This window comes from Myripristis murdjan, chromosome 11 (assembly GCF_902150065.1).
Source record: "Myripristis murdjan chromosome 11, fMyrMur1.1, whole genome shotgun sequence".
NCBI lineage: Eukaryota > Metazoa > Chordata > Actinopteri > Holocentriformes > Holocentridae > Myripristis > Myripristis murdjan.
The window spans coordinates 7,089,276-7,112,025 of record NC_043990.1 but is presented as its reverse complement, the minus strand read 5'-3'; the positions used below and the strand labels follow the sequence as shown (position 1 = coordinate 7,112,025).

The window sequence follows — 22,750 nt, the reverse complement described above, 5'->3', positions numbered from 1 at the left end:
TCTGCAGCTGAACCCCACCTCCTTCCCAGGGAACACTGGTATTGATCTTCCCAATTACCATGTGAAAAAGAAAAACACAAAACTGGTCTTAGATCAGCTTCTATCCCTCTCTGCACCGTTGGCAAATGCGTTTTCATGGCAGGCACGCATGCGCAATGCGTCATGCTGCAGCACATCGCGACGTCGTTTGGCAAACCCCTGCGGAAGGAACCACATGCTAAATGTATGTTTATATTATCCTCCAATGAGAAAACTGAACCACGAGTGTGTTGTGGGGATTTCAAGAGCGCTCGTGACTGGATTTTAATAGAAGAAGTGCGAGAAAAAAGCATAATCGATAATACTGAAGCGGATGTGCGTCACGTGGTTAGGCTGGACCAATCGGAGCACTCCAAGTCTAGCCGAAAGTATGCTCTTTGTTCGGGTATTTTGCCAACTTTATCCCCAATTTGAGCATAATTCTTCTTAAAAGAGCGGGATGTGGACACAAGGAGCGGTGTTGTGCGACAAAGGACGCGCCGAGGATACATTTTATCGCCATTTTTTTGAGGAATGCCACGTGTTCAAGTTTCGATAAACAGTCCGCCTAGGGTTTATTTTATCACATGACTCCCCCTCCCCCACCCTGTGCCATGAATGGGGGAAGAAGGCGGACATGTTTGAGGGAAATGTGTTGGTTAAAAAGTATCGAGGTGGAAGACAAGAAGATTATTTGAAGAAAGGTTTCGCATTATCTGGGAATTTACCAGTCGAGATTTGTATTTATTTAATTTACATGGTTTTTCTGACATACTTTCTTTGGAAACATTTAATTTTTTACCAACATTATCATCACTTCTTTTAAACAAATGTTGTCTTTGTTTTTATAGTGTTAAGTTCGCAACATGTTTAGTAATGTTTAGCCTACTATTATTTTAATTTTAGTTACTTTCCATCATTTATTTATGTGACATTGTAGGGAACCTGTAACCTTGGTGAGTGTGGGGGATGGGCGCCTGCTGTGGTTAGGTAACCATTTTGTGTGGTTGTTGAATTTGTAGAGTCGGTACTTTATTGTTAGGCAAAAGTCATTTAAGTGCTTTTATTTAGGATAGGTGGCATATGGTCTGAGTTTTTCTTAAGTCTGGTTAAGTTGAGCTTTTGAATCTTAGATTTTTAGTAGGTCTGGTAGGCTGTTTCAGATTTTGTTTAAGGCCCATTTTAGATTTGTCTTGTTTATTGTCTATATGTTAAACAACTTATTTTTTGTGGTTGGCTGTAGGTGTCCTTAACTTTGGTCTAAATGTGTCTGAGGTCAGTGCAGGCAGGAAGGAAAACTGCTGTGTCATTCAGTGGAGGACAAGTTCTTGTGACCCAGTTTGCTCTTTTTGTTGTGTGTAAATAGTCATGAAGGCTTGAGAAACTCCGTTCAGCACATTTCAGTTGCAGTTGTGTCCTCTTTGGTTTCTGGCTTGTGTTACTTTGCAGATTGCAAGCCTCCAAGGCCTTGTTTGAATGCCTGTAGTGGGTGTCCCTGCCCCTTTGGGACACCAAATTGCGATTTCGCGTCAATTTCACTTAAATTGTGTTTCCAGTCGGGATACATCGCAGATGTGTGTTTTTGTTAAACCTTGGCGTTTTTGTAATAGTGTAAAAATCGATTATAACAGCAGGCACGTTGTACTTTAAAATGGCGGCGGTGCGCCACTTTGGAGGGACAGAAATGCGGATATTCTGGAGAGAGGAGAGCGCATATGGGGAGAGGCTCCTGCTTCGGGGGGATACGCGTGACCTGCTGAAACGACCAATGGGCTTCTCTGTATTTACACTGGAAGCCCGCGTTAGTACCTCACCGACCAATCACCGCAGTTAATTTGCCCATGTTGACGTAATGTAATATGATAAGAAGCGGGGCGGCTTCCGAGCTGTCGCATTTTGTGGAGGATTATGAGGAACAGCCAGTTAGAAACTGCGTTTCTGTAACACTAGGTACGCCGAGCCAATCGTATTGTGTAAATTCCTTGATGGACAGCGAGAATTTGCGAATAGGTTGGCCAGAAAGCTTGTCGGTGAAGTGTCGTTCTTTATGGGTGTGGCGACTCAGACTGACAGTGCAACCAGCGAATAGGAACTTAGGGGGCGTCGACATCCCGGGGTATCGTGTCCAATAGCGTGCGCGGCAGGCCTATAAAAGCACGGGTGTAGTCGCATCGTCGCCATTTCAACGAAGCAGTGTCTCGCAGTTCGTCGTGGAGGGGGCACAGGAGAAAACGGACGAACAGAGTCGGATCCTGATTTTTCAGTCTAGCTAAAAAACAGAATCCGGATCCATCCTGATGGATATGGCTTTAAACCCGCCTCTTGACAGGTATCTACTGGTAAAATTGACTCTCAACTTTCCATCGGAGGGAATATTGTACTGATTATATCTACTAATTTTCTCTGAAATGGTAACCTGCAAGCCTGCCGTTGCTGTATTACAACCGAGTGGAATAGAGAAATGGACAATGAGTTTGCAGCAGGAAGAAGTGTGTATAGCGTCGCAACTGGATTTAAAGCGACATTGTTTCTGGGGACATGTAACATCGAAATAGGTATTTGTGGTTGGTAACTTAGCTGCGGCTGTTGTTAGCACTACGCCGGCGCCATCTTCCGAGCGCCTCAGCCGTTGGCCGCTCTCTACCGCTGCCTGGTAGTCGGTGCTAACTTGGCTAGCATTAGCTTCCCGGACTGATAGTTAAAACGTAACTTAGCACAGCAGTTGCCTTGGCCCCCCCTCTGTGTGACCATGTTTGCGCTCTGGTAGGGTTTTTAGCGTGCCAATTTGTTAATTTGCCTGATAGCAGGTTTTGGTTGTTCAGAGGATTCGTCAATTATTTCATGTTTAGTAAGAAGCCGGTGAATGTCAGTTGGCGGCCGGTAACCAGCAAACGATCCAATATTTTAACAAACGAACCTCGAATGTGAAGATGTTTTGTTTATATAGCGGCCGTACCGATATTCCTACTTGCTTAGCCGGTTTGTTATGGTAGCCATGTGACCATCAGAGGCTGTTGTGGTAACCGGGATAGCGACATTGCTATCCAGTTTGGTGCCGGGGCTGTGTTGGTTGCAACATCATAGCTATTGTGTGAGTGTATGATAGCCCTGGACAGCTAAGGCAATAAAAACATACAGTTCTGTACAATTGCTTGAGGTAAATGGGCCACAGCGTGTTTGGGGTTGGTTATTTCGTTGGGGAAGGTTTCAGACAGTTGTTTGGTAACTGAAATAGCCATGCCTAACTAACGTTATCACCTCTTGTTTCTGTACACCCCAGGTTGGTTATAATTTTTTTTTTTTTTTTTTTTTTTAAATCATTAGGCCTTATATTTACCATAAGTACTTAAAATTGTCTCATGACCCCATAGTATCTTTATTTTCAAGTAGAAATATGTACCTGCATTGGTCACTCATGTCTTCCTCTCCCATTTAACTTTATTCAGTCGACATCAAAGGTTTGTTTTAACTAAGATGGTTAGTCAGAATTGTGAATGTTTTGTGTACATGAATATTTTTCCTTTTTATAATAAAGCACCTTAACTGTCCAATGTGTTTCCAAAAGTTGTATCATTCAAAACCATTTACTTTATACTACACTCAATAGAAACCTTATAACTAATGTTTGTTTACAAGGGTTGCAACAGCATTTTTGTTATTAGTATTTTCATTTTTTACCAACAGGTGTAATGTCTAATTGCTGAAGTTATCTTCTAACAATTACAATGTAGTAAAACTGCTTCTGTTTACATGTACTGTATGGGCCAGTAAATAATTAAGTAGATTTTTAAAGCATTCTCACCTGAGTTACAGGTAAGGACTAGCTTGCAGTGACAGATGCCCCATGAGGCCCCTTATTGCATTTTCACTGCCTGATGCAAGCTAAGTAAGACTTGAGTCCCACTTGCATCAACTGCTTCAAGGTCATAGTGACTTGAAGGGGTCTTATTTTTGGGTCCTCACCTAAAATAGGTATTAAAACAGATTAACAAATGTACTCCGGGTTAAGCGACAAATGTAACAATGATCGACAACAATAGCAATAAGCAAAAACAACTCAGACTGAGATCATTTATGAATGTATATCACAAGTAGCGTTAGTCATGTAAAAATTCAGTGTGCCAAGAGTTGACTGCAAGTGTCCCTGCTTGTCCTTTGGACAGTGGAGCAGGTCTTGTTGTCATAGTCATTGTGTCAGTAGGCCAGTGAAGACAAGCAATGGTGAGTTCATACAGCCGGTTGTCAGACAGAAAGCAGGGTGTTGGACTACACTTTCCCCGCCAAGGAAATTTTAACCAAAATTTGACAGATATTCTGGTCCGGGTAGATTTGCACATCTCTACCACCTGCAGCTAGTTGACTCATTGGGCCAGCAGAGGATGTCACCATGTGAGTTGAACTGTTACTGCACTAATGTCAAGAGCAAGAAATTCCCACACATTTGTCACAGTGGGTGAATCAGATGAAGCAAGTTATTAATTCAAAGTAAATCAGTGGTGTCTGCATATATACAACACTTACTAATATAACCATGTTAATTGGGTCTCAGTGACTGGCTACGGAAAGACTGCATTTAAGAACGGAACCAGGCCCGATGACAGTGTTCTGCCCAGGGGTGGCTGGTGTAGAACTGGCATGCTGGGAAATTGTGCAGGATTACTGCAACTCTAGTCTCTGTTGCTGCAGTTGGCTCCCTACACTTGATGGTTTGTGACGATTCCATTCTACTGAATACAGCCCTTGTGTTGGTAGGGGGTTGGGGTCTCGTTTCCATGGTTATGCTAGTGTACTGTCCAATGGTTGCTACTAGCATTGCGGCTAGAGCAGTGCAGGCAAAATGGTTTGTGAAATTTGTGCAGGTGTTTGTTGCCCCTCTGCAGAAATACATTTCCCACGTGGCCTTGCATATTCGTAGGAAGGATTAAGGTTACATGTTGCGGTGGTAACAGTTGCTATGCAAAATTAGGTGCTCTCATTAGTAAGACAACAAAATGGTAAAGCAGGCAACTTAGGACTTTATAATATTTTGTTGGGATAGCAGGCCTTTTTTGTCAGACATAATGGTGGATTAATCCACAAAATGAACATCCTACCAGCAAACATGGATTTTTGGAATAGAGTAAACGTGCCAAAAGATGACAGGTTATATGCCAATGTGGGTGGTAAAAGCAAGACATTAACAGCTAAAGTTTGTTGTGTTCAGGCATTTTTCATAATTGGGACACAATCCTCCCTTGTTTACAGTGCTTCCATTCATGAAAGACCAGCCCCACTGGCAGAGATGCATTATCAGGGGCATTAAAACACATGACAAGCCAATTGGAACTGAGGTCATCAGGTTGTTATGATGCAATGGCGCAAGGTAGTCTGCTGCTCTGATCCAGTACAGTCACATTCCAGGTTAGAGAGCAGTGCTGAAGCTCTCATTGTTAGCTCCTGACTTGGGCAATCCAGGACACAGTAGGGCGTCTCAGGGAAACAACCTCTTCAGTCTACAATGCCTGATGAATCCCAGCTTTTGCTGATATCAAACCAAATGCATTTTGATACCCAGTTTGTGTTCATCAGCTAATAGATCAATGTCAGTGGTGGTTAAATGTCTAGCCTATTATGTTTGGGCATTTCCATAGGAATGCTTTAGTCATTACTTTATCATGACAGCTGAAACCCAACCCACAATCTTTGGGGCAAGCAGTTTCTCCAACAAGGAAATCGGGGTGGGGTTTGTGCATGTGTCATTGGGTGAGAGGAGGAGATGGCATTCTTGCCCATCCCTCAGTTTCTGGGTATGTGGATTTGTCAGAAATACATCCAGGTATTCATTGTGTGCTGTAGGCCTACAAGTGATTGATAGGACAAACATTAATTAATATATTAATCCAAGGATTTGCTGGACGCGCAAGCAGCTAAACATATCACTGCTTAAACTGAGACTGACACCATTTCAGTCCACTCGATCAAAGCTGTAAATCCAGCAAGTACATTGTCAAGTCTTGTGTTTTTTTTCTGGGGGGAGGATCATAGTATGAACACAGAGTCCTTTGGAGACACTGAGCGGTTAAAACTCATTAGTATGTGTAATGTTAAGTAGTTGGTCTGATAGTTATGCACAGATTTAGCAGCAGCAGTGCACAGGTTGCTCATCTTAACACTGACATACAATTTTGGTTTTCCTAAATGTGAAACAAGAAAGTATACCTGTTATTTGCAGTTTGGGTAATGTTTTATAATACCACCAGTGTGGTAAGTAGTGGTTCTTGAATGCAAAATGATCCGCGCTCTAGCAGTGTTAGAGCTATGGTTACATGGGTGTTTTATGTGGTGAAGAACAAAGTATGCTGATCCTGATACTGAGGAATGTCTGCTCAGCAGGTGCGCTTTAGAGTTGTAGTTTCATACCGATGCAGCTTATTGCATGCATGGAACAACACTTCTGATCTTTGACACATGATATTGTCTGACCAGTTCCCTCTGTGATCTCCACAGCTCCCTGGGTGGGGTGGAGGTTAGCATGACAGGAGTCACTCCAATGGACCAGGGTTCTGGCACGGCGGGGAAACGCATTCGCAAACCTTCGCTACTTTACGAGGGCTTTGAGAGCCCAGGGATGCCCCCCCTTGGCCAGATGACACCTTCAGGACCCCCACAGCCACCGGTGAAGGACCCAAGCCGACAGGGGAGGATGACCAACCAGCTCCAGTTCCTACAGAAGGCCTTACTCAAGTCTTTATGGAGGCACCACTTTGCCTGGCCCTTCCACGAACCAGTAGACGCTGCCAAGCTCAACCTGCCTGTAAGTGTTGCTGCCCAGGCTAACAAGAAATCAAGCTGGTGCTGAAAAATACAGTGCTAACAACAGGCAGCACCATGATCAGCATACTCAACAAACACTCAGAGTTAAGAGAGAGTCTTACCTCTTGTGAATATGAGGACACTGGGCATTACTGGGATCCCCTCCTTATCTCTAAAAGCAGGAACTTCCCTCTAGAAACAAGCCTGTCTGTCACACAGTCACTTACACTAAACCAAAAGCCACCTAACACAGCTTGATGGGTAATGACTACATCAGTTGTCAGACTGCGAGTTTTTTTTTTTACCGTAAAGATAATGTTAAGCCCTGTTATGGAGTTGCTGTCACAACTATATGGAGAGAGACACATATGGACAACTGAAATAGCTTATAGTGCTAAGCCTCCCAACTCCTGCTTTAAGGCCCATTCATAAATATTGCTGCACTGCCTCGGAGCTATAGGCCATGCCAGCTTGTTGTGTTTACAGCTAACATTTCTTTCTCCTGATGTATTAAGTGAAATTCATCACAGTTATTCCTTGTTAGAGATTTCACTCACTGGACTGTCTGTGAAATTTTTCCATCTCAATTTAACATAATTTAATTTTCTCATCTTAGCTCTTGCTACATAAAATAAGTTCTAAAAGATGTCTTTGTCCCTCTGCACAGAAAAAGAAAAGAATAGGTGTGATATTTTTGTCACAGCACTTCCAGTTTTCCGGGGAATCATACTTATCATGCCCTGTTTACATCACTGCCTTATCACATCTCTGAGAAATCAATTAATGAAGTAATTAAAATGTAGCTGCTCAGTGGCCATCAGAAGAATGTGGCTTTACTTGGTGCAGTGTCTGTTTTTATGTGATTAAATACAGAATGAGTATTCGAAGTGCCACTTGTGATCCCCATCCTCTTCTTCAGCGTGGCTAATTGATGAACCCCTGACTCTCTCATTGTGGAACAAGCTTTGTCCACTTGGTGTTTTGCTTGCTAGATTTCCTGTTTTCTACAATCTGCATCCACGACTTTTGTCACGTCGTATTGGATGTCCTGCTATTAATCTTGCATTACACACTGTTATTGGCTGGAAGCTGGGAGACACCCAGAAGCGTGCCAAGCAGAGCAAAACAAGAAAAGACAGGCAGAGGGCAGGGTATCTGCAGATAGACACACAAACACACACTTCTAGTGAGTCATAAGTGACAATTGAATAGAATTAGTTTTATATCGGTACATTGTTTTGTTTTTTGTTTTTTTAGTCAGTTTTAGTTTGTAGTAGCATCTGTTCCTGCTCTGAGAATATCTCCCTCTCCATCCAGGACTATCATAAGATCATCAAGCATCCCATGGACATGGGCACTATTAAGAAGAGATTAGAGAATAACTACTACCGCAGTGCTAGTGAATGCATGCAGGACTTCAACACCATGTTCACCAACTGCTATATCTACAACAAGGTAAGATTGTGTGTGTCTGTTTGAGTGAGCATGTTGCTCTCCAAATGCTGTGTTTATAGCAAGGTCAGAGGGTGTATGTGTGTGTCTGAGAAAGTAAGAGAGTAAGAGCTTGAGCAACTTGGCAAGATACTGTTTCATGCCAGCTGCCGTTGTTAGCCTGGATGTGGTGCAGACATGCTGCTCTTTGTATTCACAGTACAGGTATTGTAAAATGTAATACAATTAAAAACGCTGTAGAGTTATTTTAAGCATGTGGCAGCTGTTTTTTAACATTTTAACAGCAGATTTTGGTTTAAAACCTGTTGAATTTCCATCTTCTACTGTCCCTAACCTTTTTTCATCATCCCTTTCTCAGCCTACAGATGACATAGTGTTGATGGCCCAGTCTCTGGAAAAAGCTTTCCTGCAGAAAGTGGCTCAGATGCCCCAGGAGGAGTTAGAGCTTCCTCCTCCCCCTCCACGTACCAAACCAAGCAAAACTAGCAGGAAAAGCAGGGGCAATACAGGTGAGCACAGGGCACGGGTGGCTTAAGAAATTCCATTATTTCCATAATCACTTTTCATACAACCATACTTACAATCACAAAAACTCATACAGGTACATATGCAGACAGTTATCTTTGAACTCAGATATATAGATAAGTAAATGTCTTGTTATTGCGTCAGATTGATCTTTCTTTTCCTCCCAATCTTTCCTCGTGTGTCCTCGTCCCTCCCTCTTCCAGTGTCTGGAGGAGTGACAACAGCCCATCAGGTCCCAGCGGTCTCCCAGTCAGCGTACTCTCCTCCCACCCCAGAAACACCAGACTCCCTCCTGTCCACCCCCCCACAGACAATCCTGACCAAGAGCCTGCCCCCCACCCTGCCTACTGCACAAAGCACCCCAGCTGTGATGGGCCTGCCTCCAACACAGCCCACTGCAAAGGTAAATGTTGATAGAGTTTACAATGGAAGTCTGAAAAGTTTGGAAAAACATGGAAATTGAGCATGATTTGTATAGTTTGTGAAAAGTTGGGAGCTGAATGTAAATTGTGTAAAATATGAGACAAGCTGTTGTTTGGTTGTTTTGTTGTGTTCAAGAATAATCAGGTCTTGAGTAATATGACCTTGTGCAGGGATTCCCACAATGAGGTCTGGGTGTCACAGCTGAATGAAAAAGAATGTAATTATACTTCTTTGCACACCCTAGAAGTTGGTACAGGAATAAAATATTTAAAATAAGTTTCAGGTGCTTTTATCACTTTATTTCACTGATGTCATTAAACATCTAGATGACTGTTGCAAGAGAATATGCATATTAACAAGTGATCCTCAAGAGTGGGAACCATGTTATTGGTGTGAGCCATGAATAGCCAATATGTCTCAGATAATTCCAGTACCAGTCTGGCTCTTCTCCAAATATCAAGAGCAGTGGCCATGTTTCCAACCCTCTGCCTTTTCATTCCTTTTGCATCTTGTGCAATACTGACATAGACATGATCAGCCACAAGGAGGTTCAGTCATCCTAAAACCTTTAACTGCATTTCTACAAAATTGTGAGTTGAGTGCTGTGTAGCCAAATGTCAGTGCCAGTTTGAGCCATGTATAAGCTATCTGTGTTTTTTATTTAGAACTCAGATCCTATAGACCATGCTAGGTTGTAACTAATAATTAATAAAAATGTTATTAATTTTGCTTTCAGTATTATTTAAGGCTCCCGTATGTAAGATAGTTGAGTAAAATTATTTCTGGGCTTTCCAGATTTTGAATACTGTGTTGCCAATTTTAAGTAAGAAATAGCCTTTTATTTAAACTAATGTCAAAGCAAGTTACTGTACATCAGTGTAAGTGATTTCCAACACCAGGTTAAATTGTGTCATTTTTCTTCAGTAGAAACATAGAAGAGCATTTAAAAAATGGCTGCCATAGACTCAGTACCTCAAATTAACTGATTAAACTGTCTATAATACAGTGGTGGACAGGGAAATGACACCGTTTTGCCCAACAAAACTGTGTGAACCATGTGCCACATGATTGTAGTACTCAAACTATTTTCCCAAGGTTGGTAGGTCTGCATCATGCTTTACACTGGCCCAGATCTGTTGATTCCTTATGCAAAGTGATGTGTGGATTATATTGAAGTCGAGTTTAAGTTGGTAGTATTTTTAATTTATAAAAAAGAAAACATGGATTAATCATGTGTGTCCTATTCTTGATCCTCCAATGCCTCTCTTCCTCTCTCCTACCATAGAAAAAAGGTGTGAAGCGGAAAGCAGACACCACCACCCCCACCACCATGGCCATGCCCTTGCCCATTATGGGTACCATGGGTGTCGGTGGCATCAGCTTGGGTATGGGCGTTGGACATGAATCTCCACTTACCCTCACCTCTCTTGGGGTGGACCACAACTCTGGTATGGGGATGAATCAGGGCCTTAGCCTTAGCCAGGGCATGGGGATGGGAATGGGTCGCGGAGGAGGGATGATGGGTACCAAAACACCAACAGGAGGCAGAAGGGGGGTGAGTGGGCGTCCCATAAAGCCTCCCAAGAAGGATTTGCCAGACTCTATGCTGCCACAGCCGGTGCGCCGCAGCAAGTTGAGCCCCCAGCTACGCTACTGCAATGGGGTCCTGAAGGAGCTGCTGTCCAAGAAGCACGCCGCATATGCCTGGCCGTTCTACAAGCCTGTTGACGCCACATCACTAGGTCTCCATGATTACCATGACATCATAAAGCAGCCCATGGACCTCAGCACCATCAAGGTACATGTTACACACACACACACACACACACACACACCACTGTCAAAATTTCACATGTCAGCAAAGAAAGGCCATGGTGCTTTCTGTTATGTCTTCAGCTGCTCTAGAATGTACTTATCTTAGCAGGTGCAGATTGGAACCATGGCAACACTGTGATAACGCAATATCACATCACTCATTGTCTTTTGTAGTGATAATAGTTAACTATGGTAGTCCAAAATTATTTATCAAAAACAGTACCAAACATTTCTTATACTCTTGTGCTCATAGAAAATAGTGTGGCAAACTTGCATATTTTTTGGAATTTGGAAATTGGATAAAAAGAATTGGAAATGCTGTTGTTGAGTCCTGATACATGTATGACTTCACTGTGTACAGTATATAGTTGTATTCCTATTTCCATTTCAGATACATTCATTGAGCACATCTACATGCACACCGTATTCCTGTATTATTCGGAATATCCTCAATATTCCGGTTGTGCACGAGTCATGTAAACACGTACCGAACCCGAATAAGGTCATATTTCGGTTGGAGAATATTCCGAATAAGACTCCCTTAATCAGAAAATACCCCGTACTTCTTCTTCTTCTTCTGCTTCTGCTTCTGCTGTATTTTTGGCACATCAGACACCTATAGGCTTATTGCTGCCCCCCACAGGTTGAGTGTTGCATTAAATAAGAGCGTGGAATACGCAGAATCACGGGAATATGCCAAGTAACATTAAGGAATATTACCTTAACCAGAATATTGACCTGAATCAGAATATGGTGTGGATGTAAACGTAGCCACTGTGAAGAAGATGCAGTAGCTAGAGTCACTTCGTCTAGTAGTAATATTGTTTTGCCACTACGAGCCTTTATCATATTGAACATGGTCTCTTCATATCCAATCCAGTGGAAAACGTTTAGTGTCCCTGGCTGGGTATGCCAGTGCTGCTCAGCATTAAATCCATCAAAAGAATATAAATTACCACTGGAATCAAACATGAAGCACTTAAACGGTTATTAACAACATTCTAGTAATGCCAAGCCTTACAGAGAGGCACAGCAGGAACCTTTGAGGATTTTTGTTAATACAGTATTGGGCTAAAATTTCTCTTTTGTTTCCTGCAGAGGAAAATGGACAACAGAGAGTATCGTGAGGCTCAGCAGTTCTCTGCAGATGTCAGACTGATGTTCTCAAACTGCTACAAGTACAACCCCCCTGATCATGATGTGGTGGCTATGGCAAGGAAACTACAGGTAACCACTTAAATATCTTTCTCAATGCTGGTTTCTCCTCATTCCCCAAAATCACTTGACATGAAACAACATTGTCTTCTTATTTTTTGCAAGCTGACCTCCTTTTCTGTCTTTTTAGGATGTGTTTGAGTTCTGCTTCGCTAAGATGCCAGATGAGCCTCCGGCGCCCCCTAGCTCCTCCTCTTCCTCCTCCTCCTCTTCTTCCTCGTCAGAGAGTGAACTCAGCAGTGAAAGTGAGGAGAGTGAGAGCAGCCCCAGCTCCGACTCTGAGGAGGAGAGAGCAAACCGCCTGGCAGAGCTGCAGGAACAGGTGTGTATACGGATTTACATACTCACACACTCAAACATACACACAGACATACACACACCCAAATATTCACTAGGACAGGAAACTTTAAAATATTTAACCCGATTAAGGTCTGGGGACTGAAATGATATTTGGTGAATTAGAAGTATTTTCTTGCAAGGAACTTGACAGTGTGCAGCATCTTTCACTTAATTGTGAACCATTTTTTTCAATGCACCTTTTTTAGCTTCAGATTCTTGTGACGTGTGGTTAAACTTTTTCCTGCTAAAATATCATGATCACAATTGCCACCGTCAGGCTTGCTGAACAGTGTTTCCCTGCATACACCTAACTTGAACAAGGCATGAAGTCGTGTGCACAGTGAAGTCATAACTTGTAGATCTTAATGGACGTTGTCATCCAAATTTGTGCCACCCTCTGTGCTTTGAGTTTCACAGCACCTCAAGATTTCTACAAAATGTGTGTCAGCCTCATGTATTAATTTAGCTCTTTCCTTTGTTTTTCTGTATCCCTTGCCATCTCGCTCACTGTGTCCTGGCAGCTGAAAGCGGTCCATGAGCAGCTCACGGCCCTCTCTCAGGGTCCCATTGTCAAACCCAAGAAGAAAAAGGAGAAGAAAGACAAGAAAAAGAAGAAGAAGCCAGAGAAAGAGAAGCATCGGAAGATAGAGGAAGAACCGGTGCCGATTCGGCCGCCTAAGACACCCAAAATCACCAAGACCCCCAAAGCCAAGAGCAACCGAGCAACCGTTGGGACTCCTGCCATTCAGGGCAAGAAGGCAACAGGCAGGAAGAACAACAAGAGCAAGTGAGTAGTGACACCTGCAGGACACTGGTGGAATTCCTGTGTCAGTGTTACCCATCGAGCTTCTAACATGTTTCAGTGTTGTTTTTTAAGTTTTTAAGTTAAGTTGTTTTGCACGTTAGCTGACATCAAGATGGTAGGAGAGTATGCTCTTATTAAGATCACCCGGACGGATCAACGGATCACCCAGTAGACTTGAAGTCAAATGAGTTGTTTTCTGGTTTGTCAGCTCAGAAACCTGACTAAAAATGCCATTTGATACATCAGCCATGTCCAAAAAAATCCCTACTTTGTTGCTTTTTTAACCCTCCCTTGAATCTGCTTCCTTTCACTCTTATATCAGATCCAAGAAAGCTGCCATGACGTTCAATGTGCAGCGTGTGGACCCCGCCGGAATGCTGCCTCACTATGATTCGGACGAGGAGGAGGAGACGGCGCCCATGTCGTACGACGAGAAGCGGCAGCTGAGTCTGGATATCAATAAGTTGCCTGGAGAGAAACTGGGCCGTGTCGTCTACATTATCCAAGCCCGTGAGCCCTCACTCCGAGACACCAACCCCGAGGAGATTGAGATCGACTTTGAGACACTGAAGCCATCAACGCTACGGGAGCTGGAAAGATATGTCATGACATGTCTTAGGAAGAAACCCCGCAAGCCGTACAGTGAGTAGAGCATGGGCAAGGATGGATGGGGAGGCTTTGAATGGAAAATAAACATTTTTTCATTCATTAATGAAAAAAATACTTATAAAGCACCTTACCTTTAATGTATACATCATAAGCACATGGCCAAAGGTGGACACCATTGATCTTCCCTAAAACCGCCTCATACACTTAGTTGTTAAAAAGTTAAATAAGCCGTTGAATATTATCTTTGAGGTATTCACTTTAATCCAGCAGCCGTAGATGTATGATCATGTAATCCAGCGCCTCCATCTAACTTGTGTGCTCACATCTCTCTGCAGCGAGTAAGAAGGGTGGCGCTGGCAAATCACGTGAAGAGTTGGCCCTGGAGAAACAACTGGAGCTGGAGAGGAGGTTAATGGATGTCAGTGGACAGCTTAATTCTGGAAAGAAGCCACCTAAGGCCAAACGTAAGTCCTCTATGCTACTATCTGTACGAGTTAGAGCCCTCTGTGTAAAATCATCTGCATAATTTCAACCTCTTAAAAGTTAGGGGAAAAACAAGTGTGTGGCTAGTAATTTTAACTAATCTTTATGTAGAGGTGTAGTTCAGAATCAGAAATACTGTAATGATCCCTGAGGGGAAGTTGGGTAATATAAATGGGTATAGTAAGTCTGAAACGTGTAGAGTGTTTTTATAACAAGTTAGCCTTGTGTCGTGTACGTTCATCATCATTCTATAATTAACAAAAGATAATGAAATATTGAGAACCTGGTCAAAAAAGTTCCTTTTGGTTTCAAGATAAATACTTTATGTGCTTTAGTGAAACAAAATGGAGAAAGATATTGGCTTTGTTAAATGCAACTAATTACTAAAAATACTCAAATGCAATTGGTGTGCATACATCCTTTTGAACTGCCAGTGCTAAGTAAGCTATGACTGCCCAAGAAGGTGCTCTGGTTTGAGATGTGTGTTTTTAGTTTTGCTGCAGTCATTGTAGATGCTGGCTGTGTGCACTAATCATCTTGATTTGTTTGTTTATCTCCAGCAGAGAAGCCCACAGCAGTGGAGCCTCATGCCCAGCCATCACGCCTCAGCGCCAGCAGCTCCTCCTCAGACTCCTCTTCCTCCTCCTCTTCGTCCTCGTCCTCTGACACAAGCGACTCGGACTCTGGCTGAGAAGAAGAGGGGTTTTCACAAGAGCGGGTCGAGTGTGTGACCCTGGAAGTGTCGCTTCCCACTGAGTGGACTGAACTGTAGTAGAGCTACTGATGATGGAGCCGCAGGGCGGATCAGACTGGACCACAACTAGGCAGAACAGGTCCAACTCACAAGTGTACAACAGAGAGAGATGGGGCTCTCCTGCGCTCAGCCTGTTCATCCATTCCTGTCCCTGCACGCAGAAAGAAGAAACGAATGGGGTTGGATGGATAGAGAGAGAAACTTATTGCCAAGGCCTGTCGTTCTCTGGAGAACTGGCGTTGTCGTGGGCAGAGCAAAGGGATGCTCCATCTCCTGCAGATAAAGGGGACGAGCGACGCATGCGATGGAGGGATAAGGGTGCTAAAGCCAGAATCAGTCTTATTTCTGGAGATGTTTTCCCTTCTTACCGTGCCCCCTGTCTTTACGCTGTATAGATAATTTGTACAGTTACATAAATATCTATTTTTCTTTTATAAAGAAGCATTTTAAGGAGCTAATTTATTCCCTCATTCTGGGAAAGTTGAACTGGTGTGGGCAGACTTGTTTTAGTTATTGTATTTGTTTGTTTTTCTCTTTTTTTTAGTGATAAAGAGGGTAAAGTGGGAAACAGGTGTGTTTCTGAGTCTGTCTTTTGTGTGTGTGTGTGTGTGTGTGTGTGTGTGTGTGTGCGCGCGCACGTGTTTATGTATGTGTGAATGAATGTGTGAGGCATGTGTTTGCATGCACATGTGTGAGTGTGAGATCCGGCACCACAAGTGTAGCCTTGTGAAGTTCCTCATAGTCTTGACGCAGGCGTGGAAAAAATCCGTCTGCATCCAGAAGCACCTTGGTTCAGCAGAATACAGAATGCATGCAATACGGAGGAGCTGACAAACATCCCTGTTGTACATCTGCATACTCATGTACTATGTACTGCTTTACTGCATCCTTGTGTACTCATGTACTTCTCTGAAAGGGTTGGCCACTGTACAGAAATGTGACGTAGTTAACACGTTGGTTTTTAGGTGAAATATATTTCTGTTCTCATGTTGGCTGTTTTTTCTCCCTTTCCTATTTCTCTGTAAACGTGTGTTGCTTTTTTCTTCTTGTGACCAATCTGCTAATAAATTATGAGGACACGTCTTGTCCACTCACCCGTGCCCAAATAACAGTTTTAGTTATTTTAATTTTTTGTTTTTGTGGTTGGTTCTGTTTTGGTTTTGTACGTTAGTCACAACACATTTGATAAGAATATTTTAAAGTTTAAAACAAGTTTTGTTGGTAGGTATATTTGACATTTTATTCAACTGTAGGCGATGTCTTGGTGCAGTTTGAGTTGGTTTCCCATGGGCCATCACTTCTGAATGGTGTTGGTGTTGCCATAGCAAATTACAACAACTTTGTCTATAAAACAATTTTGCCTTTGACAACTAGGGCAGCTGAAAGTTTATTTTCTATTGTTTAGAAATATGTTTCTTTATTTGTTCTGTGATGCACAGATAAACAATACCAGGTTGGATAATATCATTAGCCCAATTTGGGGAAAATTTGGCTGTGGCTGGTAAGCTTGTCTGCTCCACCAGCCGCTGTGGCAGGTAACTCATCCAGTCTTTTCTAAAAAGCAGTCTGGCTGGTGAAATAAAGTGGTTTCTGAATTTTGGGTTCCAGCAGCCACTTTGTCCAGAGGATACAAAAGTTAACTTTCCTGCCCAGAGGAATAAATGATGCACTGTTTTATGTTTTGGCGGTACTACTAAACTAATTTTGTGATTTAGGTAAAGTGTGTATCTAGTTTTTTCTTTTTAAATCATTTATGGCTTGAGATTGGATTATTTGTATGTGTGAAATAAATTATTTATTTAGGATGAATTTGAATGGAGATAAAACTTTTCTTAATACTGAAAGGAACCGTAAGCTTTTACGTCATCAATCTACTTTTAAGAAATATATACAGATTAAGGTAACTCAGTCAAGATGCTGTCAGAAGTGTACATATTTTACAGTCCAGTTTTGGAGCATGTTTGTTTTTCTTTCAGTAACTTAGTCAAGATTTATCTTTCCCCAGCTAAGATTGTTTTTTTTTTCTTTCTCTATTGTTCTAAGACAAATGTACTCCAGAGCTGTCAGTCTTACTTTTCTGAAGTTTGTCAGAAATCTAAATGCCTCTGTACTTGACTCCACCATTCATCTGAACACCTGTACATAAATAAACTGAGAAATGTTCATGTTTTTCCAGAGAATTTGTGGCTTTTTCTTTCAAATCAACAAGTTTTTTTTTTTTTTTTTTTTTTTTTTTTTTTGAGATCTCATACTGGAACTCATTGAAGCTCAAGTAGATAACCGCAAATGAGGGGTTTCAGTCCAAGAAGCACTATGAAAAATAGTACTGTGAGACTTTGTCTGAACAGCCTTGAAACTCGTTTACCTTATGTCTCTCAAGACTGCTTCACTTAATATGAAGAGTTTATTTCAAATCAGTTTGGGGAAAGCTTCAATTTATTTACTGTTTTAGTGTTAAATAACTGATGCATGACTGTTGCCGTGCATTCCTTTTTTTTTTATTAGCAAATAAACCAAGGCTATTACACTTTGTGGAAAACACATGGACTGTACAGAAACCAGTGACCTCATGCCTTCAAAATATTGTGACTGGCTGATGAGGTGAAGACACACCTTTTAATAACTACTTCCTCCTAGCTCCTCTGTGCTTACTGTGATTTTTGTGAAGTGATAAAGGTTGGAAAGCTGTTCTCTTCTTTTCTGTGATATTTGGAGGGGAAAATGCTGCTGAAATCCTCTGCCCTGCTGATGCTGCTGCACTGTGCCTTTCCCTGGATCTCTGTTGCTGGTAAAGTAACACATCTGTGTGTGTTAAAGTTGATACAAGAATATCACTTACCTGATTTTAACACCTGCCTCGCCAACCCTACACATGATGAAAGAGCACATCTGTCTGTCCTGGGGAGGGATTCCTCCTCTCTTGCTGTCCCTGAGGTTTCCTCCTGTTCTTTCTCCCTGTTCAAAGGCTTTTTTTTGTAAGGTTCCTCGTCCGATGTAAGGGTCTAAAGATGGAGGATGTTGTATTGCTGTAAAGCCCATAAGGCAAATATGCAATTTGTGATATTGGGCTATACAAATAAAACTGATTTAACTTAACTTGGATCTTGACAGGATCCCCAGATTATGGTGATAGATCCTGTTAGATCTATAAATAGTATAAATATGAGTGTGATTTAACAGCACATGAAAGGTTTATGTGTTTGAGCGTGTAAAAATATAGTAATATTAAAAACTGGTTTGATAAAAATTTATAATATTTACCGAAAGGGGAGAGATATTAAGGGTTAGATGAATTCACTTGGAAACAAACTGTGTGTGTGTGTGTGTGTGTGTGTGTGTGTGTGTGTTGCTGTGCCTCTGCTCCAGATGGCTACATGTTCCAGAATGTGGTTGACTGTGAACACAGCAGAGAGGACCTGTCGGACATGGTCTACCTGGTGCAGCTCGTCTTCAATCAGAAGTTACTCTGCTGTTACGACTCCAGGCTGAAGAAATACACGGGCTACGGGGAGCTAGGCGTCAGAAACGCACAACGATTCAACCAGGACAAAAGGAAAATGGCAGCTCGCCGTGCAGAGGTGGAAACAACGTGCAAGTTCAACGCCAGGTTCTATAACAGGACAACTGTGAGAAAAGGTAAGCAACAAACAAATTATACCATAACAGGTCTGACTGATTCATCGAAATGGACTGGCCCCACCACATTTAAGTGGTGATATAAAGATGAAAAGACTTGAAAACATAGAGATTACAGTTGGTGTGAAGGCAATAAGATATTAGAATGTTTGCCTGACATGGCCAGAATAAACAGATGAAACAAGGTTTGTCCATTTTCTTCTGCAAATCAATTCACCTATCGCTCATTCAAAGGACCTCTTTTTATGTATAAAAGGCATTATGCACCTCATGCACACAAGGAGTTGTGGAATCATAGTAATCTGATAAAATGCAGAGAAAGGAAATAACACAACTGAATAAACTCCCAGAAACAAAATGAAAACAAAACCTCAACAAAGAGGAAAATTCTGAAAACAAAAGCAGAATGCAGAAATATCCTAACTATGACAGTAAAGGTCATGTCTGTGTTTGTGCCTCCTTCAGTGCCTCCGTCAGTCAGCGTCTTCGCTCCAGTCCAGACACGGTACGGCACCAGGACCATGCTGGAGTGTCGGGTTGTGGACTTCTACCCTCAGGACATCACAGTCACATGGCTGAAGAGCGGGTCAGAGGTCACAGAGGGCGTGTCCTCCACAGACTCACTGGCAAATGGTGACTGGTCCTACCAGGTAACTCGATGAAACCATGTCAGTTTCCTTTTGTACATAAACTGCAAGGTGATAGAGACAAAACATGACCAATAGATAGCACTCTATCTTCTGCTTTAGAGCTTGATCACGGCAGACACTTGGCTCTTTGTTGTCTTTCTATATTCCCACTTTTCTGCTTTTTACTGCTGCATTGCTAAAGATGTAAACAGTGATTGCTGCACCATCAGGATTGTAACTTGGGAAAGCAGTCATAGATTGTGGTTGCACATTTTAGAACTTGAACTTCTTATCTGATTCAACTAATATGTGCCCCTTCTCTACAGATGTTTCTCACCAACTTCTACAGAAGTTGGTGAGTTGTTGTGGTGTTCTGATCCACCAGTTAGAAGTGAATGTAGAATTTAATACATATTCTTAACCCTGGATCCATGATAAGGTGCGAAAACACAATGCTAATTCTCCATCCTCACAGAACTGGCTAAGGACTGGAGGTAGCTTTAATAGCAGCAGGCCACAGGAAAAGCAGTCCACTAGGCCCCCGACTTTGATTTGGCAAAGGGCAGGTGGGATGGCTACCATATCTGCAGATCATCTCAGGGCCAGGGAGGCTGACTTTGGGGGATTTTAATTGTTTGTGTATCTCGCCCTGAACCTCAAGACTGATCCAGCAGTATTTATTATTACATTATACAGACCTCCGCAGCAACTATCTCAGGGGGGATTATAGCATTCATATCAATAACAGCGCTCTCCAAGGTGATGGGGTTTATGAGTCTGCTTGACAGCCTAGACCCAATTCAGCATTTAAATCAGGCAACACCTCAGCCTGTTTACCATTTATATATTACTTCGACTTTCACTGGAGTATTTTTCCATTATGATATTGCTAGTTGTATTTAAGAAAAGGATTTGAGTAGTTTCTCCATCACTGCCACCAGGTCATCTCCTACCTGGAGGTGGTGCCCAGATATGGAGAGAGGGTCATCTGTCACATTGAACACAGCAGTCTGGAGGAAGCTCTGAACATCCCCTGGGGTAAGGACTCTCCTTCTGTGTGTGTATGTGTGTGTGTGTGTCCTCAACACATTGGACTACACAGGGAATAGAACCCCAAACCTTAGCGGTGTAAGTGCCTTCCTCTGCCCATTGAGCTGTGAAGAATCACAACTGAAACTGAGAGGCAGTGCATTCTTAACCTAAAAACAAATGACTCTGCTCCTCAGACACCTCTGCCCTTGATGCCAGCCTCTACAAGAAAGCAGTAGGTCTGATTTTCTTCTTCCAGGGTGTGACGGTTTCTGCTGCCGGGGCCTTCTACTACTACTGGAAAAAAAAGCAAGGTAAGATGCCATTAATGTGTATTGACAGAGTTGATTAAACTCCTCAACCCTGCTGTAATCCTTTGGTTGGATTGTTGTTACAAATATCTCAAGTTTCCAAAGATACCAAATATGCCCTCCTTATTTACACAGAATATATATAACATGCATAAAATGATGCACATTTACATATATTTTGGTGGAGCCATAACGCAATATGAATATGAATTTGATATTTTGCTTTGTAGTGTGATGTAACTTTAATGAAGCATTGCAAACAGCAGATAGAGAATTTGTACAGAAGATACTTGGAGCGAAGTTTAAGACAAAATCAGAGTGTAAGGTTTATCTAATAAAATTTGGCTTCTACTGACCTCTAGTGGCGATTAGTAGGAATTGCAATATCATCTATGCTAGATAAATGATAAAACTGTTTTTTGGTATTTGTGTTGTGTGGAGGAGGTTTCGGGTGACCTGAACTTTAAACAGACGTTTATGTTTTAACGCAGAATAAGGGCCAAATTAAATGAATCCCTGAATCCTGGCAGTGTCTGTCACATTTTAACATTCCAGCACATTCACATTCATCAGTAATAACTGACATGTGCTGATTATTTGATCGATTATTGATCACATACATCTGTTGACAACCAGCCTGTAAGGGCTTACTCAACAACATTTGTCACAAAGTGTAAACAAAATTATTATGCCTATCATAAATATTGAAGTATTCTGAGGGATTCTTTGTAATTGCATAGCCTTCACTAACTTACTAATCTTTAATTAATATTATTGTTATGTTTTTCAGGTTTTATTGCCTTATTCCCACGCTGGAGGTAGATTTCTCAGAGGATCTGTTCAGGCTCATTCCCTGATCCTGCTGATCAGCCACAGGCCTGCTGGCTTTTTGGAGCTTACACAGTGAAACCAGATGCTTACTGTGTTTTTGCATAAGGGAACGGGGATATTTTGCATACGTGCACCAGGAAATTGTTGTAAATTGTGATTCAGATGTTGAAAAAGCTATTTTTAAATGTAGCTGGGACTGCCTGGTTCAATAAAAGTTAGCTTACATTCCAAGCTGCATACAAATTAAATATTGTACACGCTGGTATTAAAATCATTAGTGTATTTAATGTCAAAAAATAACAAACAAATAAACTAACTAAATAAATCATACTGTATTTTTAAAATTTACTGTATCTTTTACATCACCAACGTGGGGGATAGCAGTCCATTCCAGCTTGAGAAAAAAAAAAAATGGTAAAATTTACTGAAACAAGTTACTACATCCAACATTTTACAGACTTATAGGGTTTTATTAAATTTCAGATTTTTCCCCCATTTTTTAAAAATCCCCATTTATTTATTTATTTATTTTTTTAATTTTGATTTCAATGAAAATTATTTTTATTTCCTCTGTTTTTAATGTTTCCTACAGTAATAATAATGACGACAACAACAACAACAATAATAATGATAATAATAATAGCTGTTGTTGTTTTATTCAGTTTTTTTCTCTCTTTTTATTTCAAACCAATTTTCTTCTGACATTTGCTTAATTCTTTTTCCCTCATCTGTATATATTTTACTACTGTCTTTTATTTTTATTCTTCTTTTCTTATTTTTATGGGTTTTACTGTTGCCCTTCTATTGTATATTCGTTCTTTTTCTTCTAATAATGAACTTAGCGATGATTCATCAACATTAAATCATTTTTACCACCGTAAAAAATTACAAGTAGGTCTAGTAAAAACAATGAACTCCCTTAGGTCAACGAAAACCTGTGTAATGGCGCCCTCTAGTGGACAAACCGAGAACTACACAAACAGCAGAAACCGTCATGGCGGCCGCCAGCAGACTCATATCAAGGTTGGCGCTGGTCACCGGTAAGTTTAAACTGCGAAAAGAAACCAGATACTCAGAAGTATAC

At 41.6% G+C, this 22,750-nt stretch overlaps 3 protein-coding genes across 4 annotated transcripts in view; all 3 read left to right on the top strand.

The window, feature by feature from the left end:
- Positions 1-159: 159 nt before the first annotated feature.
- brd2a (bromodomain containing 2a) lies at positions 160-17,402 on the top strand. 2 transcript variants are annotated; one of them, XM_030064461.1, is made up of 12 exons: positions 160-2,347; positions 6,505-6,811; positions 8,128-8,265; positions 8,621-8,771; positions 8,991-9,190; positions 10,496-11,008; positions 12,124-12,252; positions 12,371-12,562; positions 13,101-13,366; positions 13,707-14,026; positions 14,329-14,457; positions 15,037-17,402. In XM_030064461.1, exons 1-12 carry the CDS (start codon positions 2,316-2,318, stop codon positions 15,165-15,167), a joined length of 2,508 nt encoding a protein of 835 aa, XP_029920321.1. In that variant the 5' UTR covers positions 160-2,315; the 3' UTR covers positions 15,168-17,402. The 2 variants fall into 2 exon arrangements, with proteins under 2 accessions (XP_029920321.1, XP_029920322.1); XM_030064462.1 differs by having other exon boundaries at positions 2,316-2,347; positions 15,040-17,402.
- A 516-nt stretch (positions 17,403-17,918) lies between these two features.
- Positions 17,919-22,140, top strand: LOC115367955 (class II histocompatibility antigen, B-L beta chain-like). The gene is made up of 6 exons (XM_030063894.1): positions 17,919-18,018; positions 18,597-18,866; positions 19,332-19,516; positions 20,437-20,533; positions 20,722-20,838; positions 21,626-22,140. Exons 1-6 carry the CDS (start codon positions 17,952-17,954, stop codon positions 21,655-21,657), a joined length of 768 nt encoding a protein of 255 aa, XP_029919754.1. The 5' UTR covers positions 17,919-17,951; the 3' UTR covers positions 21,658-22,140.
- Positions 22,141-22,617: 477 nt separating this feature from the next.
- Positions 22,618-22,750, top strand: part of hsd17b8 (hydroxysteroid (17-beta) dehydrogenase 8) — a 6,979-nt gene continuing 6,846 nt past the window's right edge. The window contains exon 1 of the mRNA XM_030062876.1: positions 22,618-22,706. Within this exon, the coding sequence (XP_029918736.1) occupies positions 22,661-22,706 (46 nt within the window). The 5' untranslated portion in view covers positions 22,618-22,660. The remainder of the gene's footprint in view (positions 22,707-22,750) is intronic.